Here is a 12923-nt window from a genome sequence, read left to right on the forward strand (position 1 = left end):
CCTATCACAGACCCTGTCACCTCTGCCACCCCTGTCACCCTACCTCAGCCCTGTCACACCCCTGATCAGTCCCCTGTTACACTGTCAGCCCCATCACCACCTGCCACAGCCCCTGTCACAGTCCCTTGTTACCTCCTGTCACCACATCACCTCTTGTCACCCCCAAGGCGAGACCTTGGATGGAGGAAGGGCTCCCTGTTCTTCTGGAGGAACTTGACAGAACCACAGACTGGCTGAGGTTGGAGGCAGAGATGTGCTGAGTCTCCTGCTGACTTCTGAAAAGCTTTCTGCAGCTGGACAGAACTATAAACTTCTTAAAATCTGCACTTCACATTCCTGCAGCTGCAAAACCTCTGGCACAACACTGCTGGACCCTCCAGAGATGCCATTCCTGCTCCCGTGGGCCACTGAGCAGCCTCTCCCCATCCTACTGAACAATGAAATACTGTCTCAGATTGGAGCATCACAAAACATGGGGCAGAGCAGAGAATGAGAGTCTGGTGTTACAATTACCCCTGCAATCTTAATCAGTCAGCTCACTCAAACACTGCTTTTAATACAACTTTTAATTCATGAACCCATGTTAAGCTTTTAATGGGATCCCTGTACAACCCTGAATGCGAAGAGCACCTCCAAGTTGTGTCACACACGTGCTGTCCTGTCCTTCTTATCTCAAAATGCTTGATTGTTGGCATTGGATTCTGCATGTGATGAAGGTCCTGCAATGAGGGGTGTTCATCCCTGCACTTGATGAGGCTGGGAAGCATGGTTCCTCCCATGAATTGGATGCAGTTATAATTCAAGATGTGTTTTGAAGACAAGTTTTGACATGTTCCAGCCAGAAATAGGGCCAGCATTGCCAGGGCATTGATTTTTCTCTTGTTTGTATAATTAGGTTGATTTGCATCCCTCATCCCAGAAAAGCCATGGACATGCATCACCAGCCACATCATGAACTTTTGGGGCTGAGATGCACATTTAAACAGACCTGCCACCTGCTGCCGTTGGTCCTGAGCATCCAGCACAGGGAAGTCAGAGCACATGGCTGTGCCATGCTCTGGATCCAGCAACAGGGACACTTAGAAATGATCACAGTATCACAGTATCACAGTATGTTTGGGATTGGAAGGGACCTCAAAAGATCATCTAGTCCAATCCCCAATGATGCTCCACACTCTCACAAAGCTCCTAAAACCAGGCATGCCCATGAGGGCAGGTGCCTTCCGGACTGGTGCTACCGCTCCCTCGTTTTTACAGCCAGTCCATGATAAAGCAGAGCCTCTAAGAAGCAGACTGCAGCCTCACATGCAAAGAAACCCTCACCATGGTGCAGGTGCACCCTAAATGTGAGCTGGGACCCAGTATTTGCCTGCGCCCCTCCAGAGACTTTGCCACCCAGCTGATGGGCCAGACCCTGTCTGGTGTGTCTGGCAAGGAGGAGCCCAACGGCAGGCTTCCCAGGAGCTTCTGGAAGCGATGGGCACCCCTGGAGACCCCTGGGGGGCTGCCCCTTCAGCATCCCTCCCCCCGTGTCACTCCAGCCAGCCCCCACAGATGCGTTTGCACTGCATGTGCATGTGTGTGACATTGTGTCTGTGTGTGTGCATGTGTATTCAGATGTGTGTGCATGTGCATGCATGTGGACATGAGACCCCCATGTTTGCTTGTACATGTCCGTGTATCGCTGTGCCTGTGTGTCTCCCCATGTCCCCTGCTTCTGTGTCCCTGTGCGGCCACATATTCCGTGCCCCCTGCCCCCCATTCCCCCTGTCCTCATGTCCCCTGCTGTCCTGTGTCCCATGTCCCATGCTGTGTCCCATGTTCACCCGTGTCCCCATGCCCCCTGTCCCTGTGCCCCTGTATCCCCGCTGTGTTCCCATGTCCCCCCACGCCTCCCCCCGCGTCCCTGCCCGCGCCGCCGTTGCCAGGAGACGGCCATGGCGGAGCGGGCGCTGGTGTCGCTGCCGCTGCCGCAGCTCCGGGCGCAGCTGCAGGAGGCCCGGTACCGGCAGCCGGGCCGGGCTGGGGGTCCTCGGGCCGCGGGGCCCTGCTGGGAGCTGCAGAGGCCGGGCCGGGGCTGGGAGCGCCGCCGGCCCTTAACCGGCTGGGTCAGGCAGGGCTGGGCGGGCCTGGGTCTTCCGGCTGCCCCCGCTCTGGGCACCATCCCCAGGTGGTGGTCCGGGTGGGATGTGGGTGCTGCCCCGCTGCGGTCAGGGTCTGGAACCAGCTGCCCACTCTCCTGCCCCAGACCCTGGGAGGACTCGCTGGCCCAGGCTCAGGCAGCTGCTCTGGGTCCGGGAAGGACCGGGTCTGGCTGTGGTCCTGTGTCCTAGCTGGGGTGACCTCAGACCCTCCCATCCCTTTCTGGTTGCCTGCTATGCCCTGCGGTCCCGTGTTTTGGCTCAGCTGCTCCCCAACACGGTGCTTAGCTCAGCCAAGGGCTCAGCCCAACCCTTCTCCCTCGCAGCCACACCAATGACCTGCTCCAAATAGAGGTGGAAATGTTTGAGAAATGGCACCGTAAAATGGATCCGGGCGACCTGTCACTCCGGCAGCTGCCTGAGGCACAGAGTGCCCCAGCAGAGCTTTCGCAGGTACTGCTCCAGAGCCAGGGCACCAACTGCATGGTCACGGGTACTGTTTCTTTGGGTCTGGCTGCCACCTTACTGCACAGAGTCATAACTCTTCCTTCCTCTGCAGCCTCTCTGACCTCCTGATCTCAGCACTCATCTGCTGGGAGGTCAGCAGGCAAGCTCCTCGGTTTGAAATTTGATTAACAAAGCCCCCAACAGCCCTCTGCACTTGGGCTTTGCAGTGGTGAGCCCTTAACCTAAACATCTGCTTGCAAAAAGGTGCTGCTGGTCTTGTAGGTGTAAGAGTTTGGACTGCCTTGCTGTTCTTGCATGCAGCATAAAATCCAGGCTGCCTTCTCATTTCTCCTCCTTGAGCTGATGCTGTCTCTTCCATGTGTGACAGCACTGTGTTCTCCTAAATGGCAAGTGCCAGGCAGATCTGAAATGAGTAAACCCCCCCACAGAATAATTTGAAGTAGAATTAAATAGAGAGGCTGGTACCAAGAAAGCAGAAGACTTGCCCAAGGCTGTGCCAAGTCTGTGGCAGGATGCTCTGCTCCTCTCCTGCCTCCTGGGGAAGTTCACATGGGCTCAGACCTGTGTGCATCCACATTTGGGCACCTCCGCTTAGTGTGATGCTCTTTTCCTTCTTACTTGAGCTATGAACAAGCTTTTTGTGCAGATTTTTACCTGCTGGCCCTAAAGTCACTTTTCACCAGAGACACAATGAACAGAAGCTGTAGATCCTTTGTGATAGAACTCCTTTCAGCCAGTGTCCTGCACTGGGTTTTGGCATCTGCCTGAGTCCGAAGTAGCCACTTTCTGGTTAGTCCCAGACTGAGCCCTTAGAAACTTTGCCCTTGTCCAGGTGGGCACTTGCCCTGTGCAGAGCAGTGCCTGCCTCACTATGTCTCCACGGCACTGGGAACTGCTCCCGAATGGTGTCAGCTCTTCTGAGAACATACTCCAGCCTGCCCATTCTGCAGCAAGCTCAGCTCCTCATGGCATCTGACCCAGGCAGTGGTAGGAGACCCCGTCGGTCCTAAACAACAATTAGTGTCTGCCCTAAAAAGAGGTGTTTTACCTGCCCGGATGAAGCTGTCACATTGGCTTTAACCTCTATCTCTGAATTTGCCTGTTGAATGGAGCAGAAAGTGCTCATGTAGAAGGGTTTTGTGGGTGGGTGTGAGGACAGATGGGGTCAGCCCAGGTGTGGCCCTGAGTTACCTCTGCTTTGGAGAGGCCTCCTTGTCCTTGCTGTAAGCTGGAATCCCTCTAATGGGACCATTGAGATTATTTTCTGTCTGAATATAGGAAAATGCAGCAACAATTGGCCAGTGCTGGCTTTCTAATGGCATCTGCACTGTTCCTTGATTGTTGCAGACACGTGGCAGGCACAAATCCAGGTTGTATAGTGCATCAGACTCTGTTGTAAGCCTGACAGTGGAGCAGAAATGTGAGCTGGCTGAGCGGGAGCTGGCTGACGTGAAGGACGAGATCCAGAGGATGAAAGAGGACACGGAGCAGACCCTGAAGAACCTTGAGGTATGGTTCTCCAGGACCCCTACAATCACCAAGGTGTCAAACAGTCTTGTTACTTTTCACACGTCTTTCAACACGCCATCCCTCAGGCAGCAAAACAGACTTGCTTGGTGAGGGCTGTTCATAGCAGAGCATTGCTGTCAGTGGTCCTGAGTTGAGAGTGGGAGCCAGAACTGTATTCTCACTTCACACCTTTCTGGAAGCCAAATTTTCCAACAGAGATCAAAGGTGCCCGGTCTCTAAAGATGGATCTCATTATGGCAAGAACTAATAATATTAGAGACGAGGGGAATATTTTTAGGCAGAGAATCTCAGATCTGCCATGTGAGATGCAGAAGTCAACACTTGAAAGAAAAATCTCCTTTTTGTCAGATTCTCCCAGAAGCTTCTCGATTTGTCTGGGCCCCATGCAGTCATCTCCAGGGTCTGCCTTTCTGCTGTCTCTGTGATTTCTTCAGAGCATGCTCCAAGTCTTCACAACTGCGTTCCTGCCACAGGCTCCTTGTGGCTGCGTCACCATCTCTGCCTTCCTTGTGCTGACTGCCAAGACCTCCTCCCAGCCAAGCTGCTCGGGAGCTTTTGGGGAAGGGGGGACTGCTGCATTCAGTTCAGAGCAGTGATGCTGCCTGCAGTGGCCCTGAGCAGGCAACCTGTCCCTCTCATGTGGCCACAGGGCATATGCAGTAAACAAAGGATGGTAATTTGTCTTGTGTTGGCTTAGTCAGACTGGCAATGTTTGTAGGTCAGGCTGGAGTGACAGATGTTGAAACTCGGGCGTGTGAGACATTTTTTTTCTTGTTCTTTTTTGATTCAGTGAAGTAGCAGCACTGCATGAGCCTGCACCACGTGCCCTGGGCTGCACAGAATGAAACTCAGTGCTCCCACAGGAGAAATGCTAGTAATGTGAGCAGAGAGCATACCTGGTCCTTACCTGCGCTCTCTATACCCAAAGCTGCTTGAATAAGGGAAGTTAGCACTTCTTGACTGTTATGCGACTTTACTTTTACAGGCAGTCATTGAAGAAGCAGATGTTTGGCATACTGATGTTAAGCAAGCCATCATTGACTTCGAGAAAGACATCTTTGGCACCACCTCCGGCAAGAAAGGGCATGTCCTAGATACCGAGAAGCTGCTGAGATACATGGGGGAGAAGAATCGGCAGAGGGTCAGTGCATCACAGCAAATTTAGAAGCTGGTCTGTTGTCTGACAAGTACGTTGGTTAGGGAAAATCCTGGTTCCCATACTCCGGTGTGGCCTCCGTCATGTTTTCAGACTGTCCTAGCAAGTCTGTTTGGACAGCCCTTGTCACACTTGTCAGTTGGTGACTAGCTGAGGTGCTCACCAGCCTGCTGAGCTGCAGCACAGCTGTGAGCACAGACAATGCAGGGCTCTTAGTGGCACCTGGGAAAGTGCATGGCCATGCCCTCACATTTGGGGCAGGGTGACACTGGGCAGCATTTCTCTCTGGGCTCCTTTCTAAGCCAGCTTAGAAGTGTGATGAAGTGTGGATGAGAAGAATGGGAACTGCATTGTAAGGAGTGGGGTCTGGGTGTTCTTTCTCCTCCCAGGCTCTGCTGTTCCACTATAACCTGCTTTTTTTCCTCAGGATCTGCTGAGAGAGAAGTTTCACTTAAAAAATTATTTGCTCAAGGGTTTCAAGAAGAAGCTGCAGCAGCAGCTCAGGCAGGTGCGTGTGGGAATTGAAGAGAAGCACTGACTAGATGGCCCCTTGCACAATGGAAGGAGTACAGCCCGGTGCAGATGCAAGGCCTGCTCTGTGTAGAGTTGCATGGTCCTCTTCCTCCTCCTGTGCTCCTGGCCTTGCTGCCTTTATCAAAGGGCACTGTCATCTTCCCAGGTTCAGCCCTGGCACATGTCTGCATGCATGGGATGAGACCAGAAGTCTCACAGAGTGCAAGCTGGCAGACGTCTTTGTGCCCTTCGTGCCCTGGAAAAGATGTATGGTGGATCAGAGCAGTTCCCTGGGAACTGCACTGCCCTGCCTGGAACCTCCAAGCGAGGACACAGAGCCCAGGCATTTCTCCCCAAAAGCCAGGTTTGCAGTCAGGCTGAAGACCTTGTTCTTCAGGTCTGCTTTCCCCACAGAACAAAGCCCTCTCACCCAGGACACAGGTCAGGAACCTACAGCTCTGCTTCCTTGGGGTTTGCAGAAGCAGCAGATGGGAGATACACTCCGTGAGGTGCATATGCAGCAGTTGCAGGTTAGAAGTGCCCAGTATCACGAGAAGATTGAGGAGAAGAATGAGGATCTGCTGCAACTAAAACTGACTGCAGCAAAGACTGTCCAAGTCCTCAACTCCTGTAAAGTAAGTGAATGTCCCAGCACCTCCGTTTTGACTTTCTTCTGTTTCTGAGGGTCACACATGAGCTCTTGCATCCTTCCCTTTCTCATTCAGAGGAAAACAAACACCTCTCTGCCTTCCCACTGACTTAGCAGTTTGGTTGGGTGTTTTGCCCAACACACCAAGGGGAGCGATGCCCTCACTTGTGTTTGACTGCAGCCTGACAATGGCGTTCATGGTTTGCAGCATGGTTATTTTACACCCCAGGAAAAAATTCCTGTAGGAAAGAGCTTTGTTGCTGACTTGCACAGGAAAATAATTTTTTTACATAACCTGTGACATTTGAAAAGATGTCACAAGCTGCAGCCATCACTGAGTCTCTGCCCTTATCAGTGAAAAGTGCTTCTCAGCTGGGTGTATTTATTTACTTCTCTCCAATTAGCCATTCTGCCTGGGTCAGTCCTAAACCCCAGCTGCTGCGCTGTGGGCTGTGCTGTGACACAGAGGACATAATGAAGCAGTAGCTGCATGACCAGGACATGATGCTGCCTTCTGCAGGGGACAAGTGGTGACACAAAGCTCCCTTGGAAGCAGAGCTCCCTCACTGCCAGCTGAGACTGGGCTGGAGGAGAAGAGGGGTGGCTTTGCAAGTGGCTGGGAGCTGCCACTGCGCTAGCTGATGCTGTCCTGCTCTCCTGTTCCAGAAGAAGCTGCAGGATGCCATGGCAACATCCACATCTCTGAAGAAAGACATCTCCCAGAGGAAGGTGCTTCTGGGGAAACTTGAAAGAGAAGCTGCTCTGGTGGAGGAGGTAAGAGAAGCTCTGAGACTTCATTGGGGAGTACTGTTTTGAGGCACTTTTTGTGATATGTTGGCTACTGATGCCCTTTTGAGGCCCAGGAATGAGCTGTGTGCTTTTCTGGGTCTGAACAAGTCCTGGGGCTCCTGCAGGTGCCAGTGAGCACAGCAGGTTTGCAGAACAGGCCATGTTGTGGATTTTGGCCCTAGCTCCACAGGGACCTTCCACTGGCTTCTTGAAATTGTGTTTCCTTCAACTTTTCATCAGCAGTGTGCTCCCAAAGGAGAAGTGACACTGCTGTCATGCCAGTCTGGGGACACATAGACTGGCGGGGATACCACAACTTTGGGAAGTGGGTTCAAGGGGCTCCCTTGCAGTGCTGCCTGGCAGGGATGGAGGCACCTGCTGCAGGTGGATGCATTCCCCTGCTCCCCTGCACTGCCAGAGGTTTAGTTTATTCTGCCTGCCAGCTTCCCTGGAGGACTGGCCACCAGCCGACAGAGGGATATTTCCCTGTGATCTCCTTCCTTTCTGTCCCTGTTCCTTTGGCAGCAACGAGCTGAAGCTGAGAGCGTGAATCGGCAGCTGCAAAAGCAGCTCTTGGACTACGATGTCCCCTCTGTGATGAGTTATGTGCAGAAGAATATGTCTGTTACTGACCTTGAAAAGAGCATCAAGACTTGGCAGAGGAAGGTGGCGGTTGCTGAGGTGAGACCAGGCTGGGTGTGCGGGGGCCCGAATCTGTGCCAGCTGGGTGCTGGGTCCTGGTGGAGCCTTGTCTGTGCCACCCTGGGAACCGTGGTGTTCGCTCCTGACCTGCTGGGAAGCCGTGCCAGAGTTCTGCCGTGGCACCGGGGCAGTGGAGGTAGCAGGATGTGTCTGCACCTTGCCCTGTGCAGGATGTCTGTGTGGACAGCAGTGTGGGGAGAGAAGTGCCTGGTGTGGATAGGACAGATAGTGTGCTCCTGTACTTTGACACCCTGCTCATCCTCGAGCAGAGATGTGCTTAGCTGTGGCTGGGATTGGGAAAGCTCTGAGCTTGTGACTGTGCAGCATTTAGCCCCCCAGCACACTAGTCTACAATGAATGGGGCTTATTATGTGGTCCAACCTTTCCCAGAGGCCAGAACTGTGTGGATTCGTGCTTGACACATCAGCATCAGTGCTGTAAGTTCAGAAACAGGAGTCTGACTGTGGCTACCCCAGAGCTGGTGGGCAGCCTGCCTGCAGGCCTGTCTTTGCACAAGCAGATCCCTTCTCACCAGCTGCTGGGAGACAAAACTGCTTTCTTGCTGGCCCCTTTGTGGCAGAGCATGTCCAACACCTATGCTGCCATGCAAAGGGCTGTGTTTCTATACAGTGCTGTTGTGTGGGGTCTCCAGGCTTCCTGTGGCATTCAGGGGATAAACCAAAGCTGCAGGAGCTCTCCTCAGCATGCCACAGTGAGCACCGACCTCAGGTGGGAGCAGGGGGGCATGAAGGGAGAAGCAATACAGCAGCTCGGGCCAGGCTATTATAGATTCCAGCCTTGCAGCTTTCTCTACAACATGTCACTGCTGTCTGGACATATTAAGGCCTTCTTCTTTCTCCTCTTGCAGATGTCCTTGCAAAGGTACCGCAGAGCATGGAACCAAGTCAAGATGTCTGGTAACCAGTGCTAGGCTTGTCTGATGCTGCAAGGGAGGCAGTGGAAGCTGCAGAAGGAGCCAGCCCTGTGAGGAAGTTTTTCTGTCAAGTGGGAAAATGCAGCACCCTGCAAACTGCAGGGAGATTAAACGAATTCTGCTGAAATGATAAAAAAACTCACGGCTTTGTTGCGAGGCCATCTCTTTGGTCTGCCCCAGCATGTGCTGACTTCCATCAAGCTCTGCTGCCTGGCCCGTCCCCAGGCCCTGCTGGGTCAGCCAGCTCTGCTCCGGGTGCTCCCCCTCCCTCCATCACCACAGGCAGTTATTCTCTGGTGATCAAATCTGACATGTTCACAGGAACTGTCCTTTCTCTCTGGGCAAGCCCTTGTGATCACTTAGTGCAGGAGGGACCAGAGGGGGTTCCCTGGGAGATGTGGGAGTTCAACATCTCCAAGTGTGCACAGACAACAGAAGAGACCAGAGCAGTGTGAGCATATAGGGCAAATAATTTCAACATGGCATGCACGAACCAAGCAGGCTTTCTGATCACAAAGGGGTACATCATTTACCTAAAGAAACAGAACAGCAAGAATGGAGCAGCTACTCCTTTCCCAAGCACCTGGGACAAGTCTAAGTGTCCCTTGAAGATCAGAAGCATTTTCCCACTGCAGGAATTATAAATCATCTCAGATGGGCCAGCCTCAGATGAGTTCAGTTCTGCTTTCCCTTTTTGGGTTTGAAACCAACTTCCTGAAACATCCCCACTGCTTCTCTGGAAGCCTCTTTCCACTTTTTGGGTGGAGCCTGCAGATCAGCTTGTGCCCTGGGGAATGCGGGAGGTCCTGTCCTTAGTGGTGGCTACCATCTAGTCGCTGTAGTAGGACACTGGGGTGTCCATAGCATCTCACGCTGCCCACACTGAAAATGCCTTTCAAGACCCATTTCTCAGTTTCCCTAACCTGCCACATGACAGAGTTACCAGCATCACCCTTTTGAAAGACAGAAAACGCAGGGTTGTGTCTCAGCAGTGTCCCTCATGCTATTGCACATAGCAGCTGTGGACTTCACTAGGGTGAGAGCAGGGCAGATCACAGCCGGTCAGTCCTTTATCATCACTGGCAGCAAAGCACCACTGAATCAGGGGGCTGGATGCCCTTGAGCTGATGATGCCCTGTGAGCTCCATATGAAATTACCAGCATTGCTGCCTGTGACTGCCTGTGCCCACATCAGCCCAGCCCATGCCTGATCCTTTGGTAAGTACCCCAAGGAACCCCTCTTGGTTTTGTGTCCCAAGCATCTTTGATCACACCAAGGGCCTTTGGAGGCTCTGACAGTGGCAGAGGTCCAGGGACCAGAAGCTGTGCCCACAGGCCTGCAGGGAGAGAGTCACCCCCCAGGTCACGCAGAGAGGGCTGTCACACATTCAGACAGTCTCCCACGCCTGCTGTTTTCCAGCTCCATGGAAGGGATCTTCTCCTGTTAGGCCTGAGCTGGAGAAGCCCAGCAGGTGTTTTGGCTGGTCTCCCAGCCTGGAGTCAGAGACGAGTGGAACAGGGAGGACGTGGTTTGGCTAAATATCTGCCCAGTCTGGATTGGCGCTGTGTCCCTTACCAAACAGCCTGCCACCTTGTCGGCATCCTGTGGCTGCAGCATGTGGTTGCAGACACCCTTTTCAGTGGTCAGGGATCCACATCCACCACGGAGAGCATCCTCAGGAAGTCACTGCGGCACTTTCCCCTGCCTGGCCCAGGGACCACAAGGAACCTGTGGGTCTGGGCAACCCCTGGCCTCCAAAAACCAGAAATTGGTGACCAGTGAGTGCTTCTTTCTCCCAGGACAAGCCCTGTTCCCCTTCTTCCCATTGGGGCTGCTGGCAGGAGGGAGCGGGCAGGCAGCTGGTGTGGTGGCTGCGGGTGCACATGCCCTGAGCAACGCCTTAGGTGCCCTCTGAGGGTACTGGGGATAAGGACAGAGGAGGAGAAGGGAAATGGTGCTGGGAGAGGACTGGGGAGAAATCCAGGTTAGAGTGCTTGTTTAAATCTGTGTACAGACCAGGGCAGCACCAGCTGAACTGATTTAGAATTATAGAATAGTTTGGGTTGGGAGGGACCTTCTAAGGTCATCTGGTCCATGCCCCCTGCAATGAGCAGGGATTTCTTCACAGCACTTGAATATATGTTTATTATATGCAGAATTAGCAAGGGCAGGGTCCACATCATGGCATGTTTATTACAGGGATATCCCAGGGAAACCACGGATGGCTTTTTGGTGGTTGTCTTCTTCTCCCTAGATATAGCCAGTCCTGCATGTGGCAAAGTCAATAGTCTCCCTCTGTTCCTGCAATAACTCTGTTAGCGCTTATCTGTCCCACTGAGAAGGGCCTTTCGTGCTTATTATCCCTGGCTCTTGTGATGTTGTGTTTGAAATGCCATAGGCATCAGCTGGGAGGCAGCTGATGATCCCAAGGCCTGTTTGTAGTTGATTTGTGCCAAAAGGGGCCTCTTAACCCTGCAAGAGCCAGGAAAACATCTCTAAGAGGTGGGTTTCACCCTGCCCTCCCCATGGGGATGCCGCTCCAAGGCTGGTCCCCAATATACAGCTGGGCTGTTCCAACGTGATGCCAGTGTCACTGCAAACAGTATGTTTCCGAAGGTGACACTGGCAGCTGACAGTGACACTGCCTGAGCCTGGCACCTGACTCACTGTGAGCACAATTTGACTTATTTCCTTTTGTCTTGATCCACAGAGGTCAAAACCAACCTTCATGAGACCAGGTGCTGGTGGAACCATAACCAACCCATGTCCCTGACCCTTGGGCTGTGGGTCGCCCAGTGTGGTGACACCAGTCCCTTCCTGCTTTGCAGGTCTCAGAGCTCAGCATTGCCAAAGCAGTGTGACCCCCACAACAGCTCTCACGGGCAGCACGGAACGCTCGGTGAGGCCAGCCCGAGCCCAGAGGACCAGCTGCCTCTGTGCCATCGCTGCTGGAGGTGCGCACCTCTTGCGAGGAACCGCAGCCTCCCAGCAGCCTGGCCACAACCTCAGAACTAATGAGTTTTAAGCCCCACGGTTAATGAAGCCAGCCTGACTCTGCAGGGAGACAGTGCCCAGAGCTCGCTGCCAGCTCTGCCCACAGCGAGCTGAACACGGCGCTTCTGTGAGCTCACACAAAGCCTCCCTTGTGCAGCAGGGGATCCAGCCAAACAAGTGAGCTCCTTGGCTGCATGTCTCCTGGCGCTCCATAATTTGTATTATTTGCTGGATTGTTCCCACTACCAAGGAAAATTTAACAAGTTAGAGCATCTGATAAAAATCTACTGACCACAGTAAAACACTGACCTAGACATCCCAGTCTGTATAGCACAATGTTCGCAGCCTTTGAGACACGTTCATTCAGTTTATCACCTAGAAAAACAAATGCTGAACGGTACTTGCAACACTGCCAGTGCAAAGGTTTTGATTAACGCTCGTGTTACTGAAGTGCAGTGAGATGTTTGAGAGCCCAGTTCCCTGATGTGCAATTACATGTCTCTTAAGTCATCTCCTTGGCATTTTATAGAATCATAGAATTGTTCAGGTTAGAGAAGACCTTTAAGATCATCAAGTCCAACTGTTAACCTAACACTGCTGAGTCCACCTCTAAACCATATCCCTGATGCCACATCTACACACCTTTTAAATAAATATATTTTTCTGTGCCTTTCCTTTTGTGTTTCCAGATCACACTGCTGCCCATGCTGCTGGCCTTGGCACTAGGGTCCTGACTCCTGGTGACAGCCCTTCTGGCCAGGTGCCCACCATGCCCAATGCACCTTGTCTTTGCTGAGGAACTCTGTGAGAAAACAACTTTTGGCCATTGGTGCCTTCAAGTCTCCAAGGCAAGATTTGAACTATGTATGAGTAATCCTGTAAGACTTCCAGTGCTGTGGTGATGGTTTTGGTTCTGTGCTGGTGGCAGCAGCTGCAGCGGAGGCTCCCATGGCGAAGGCGTGCACAGCCTGGGTGGGTCACGGACCAGCACACACGACAGAGTGCACCAGCATGTTCCTCTTGGTTCAATTTTTTCCAGCAGATAG

The 12923-nt window shown here is 52.9% G+C and overlaps 1 protein-coding gene across 2 annotated transcripts; it reads left to right on the forward strand.

Annotated features, from left to right (window-relative positions):
• The first annotated feature begins 1897 nt into the window (after positions 1–1897).
• CFAP263 (cilia and flagella associated protein 263) lies at positions 1898–9020 on the forward strand. 2 transcript variants are annotated; one of them, XM_065029246.1, is made up of 9 exons: positions 1898–2002; positions 2468–2594; positions 3957–4118; positions 5125–5280; positions 5723–5803; positions 6288–6443; positions 7124–7231; positions 7772–7927; positions 8817–9020. In XM_065029246.1, exons 1-9 carry the CDS (start codon positions 1938–1940, stop codon positions 8877–8879), a joined length of 1074 nt encoding a protein of 357 aa, XP_064885318.1. In that variant the 5' UTR covers positions 1898–1937; the 3' UTR covers positions 8880–9020. The 2 variants fall into 2 exon arrangements, with proteins under 2 accessions (XP_064885318.1, XP_064885319.1); XM_065029247.1 differs by having other exon boundaries at positions 7127–7231.
• The last annotated feature ends 3903 nt before the right edge of the window (positions 9021–12923 follow it).

Source organism: Columba livia, chromosome 13, assembly GCF_036013475.1.
Source record: "Columba livia isolate bColLiv1 breed racing homer chromosome 13, bColLiv1.pat.W.v2, whole genome shotgun sequence".
Lineage (NCBI taxonomy): Eukaryota > Metazoa > Chordata > Aves > Columbiformes > Columbidae > Columba > Columba livia.

Bases quoted from the DNA above. Each gene is read 5' to 3' on its own strand.
- CFAP263 (XM_065029246.1), top strand. From the start codon at position 1,938: ATGGCGGAGCGGGCGCTGGTGTCGCTGCCGCTGCCGCAGCTCCGGGCG. The intron at 2,595-3,956 runs GTACTGCTCCAG...TGATTGTTGCAG, and splicing joins CCCCAGCAGAGCTTTCGCAG to ACACGTGGCAGGCACAAATC. The intron at 5,281-5,722 runs GTCAGTGCATCA...TTTTTTCCTCAG, and splicing joins GGGAGAAGAATCGGCAGAGG to GATCTGCTGAGAGAGAAGTT.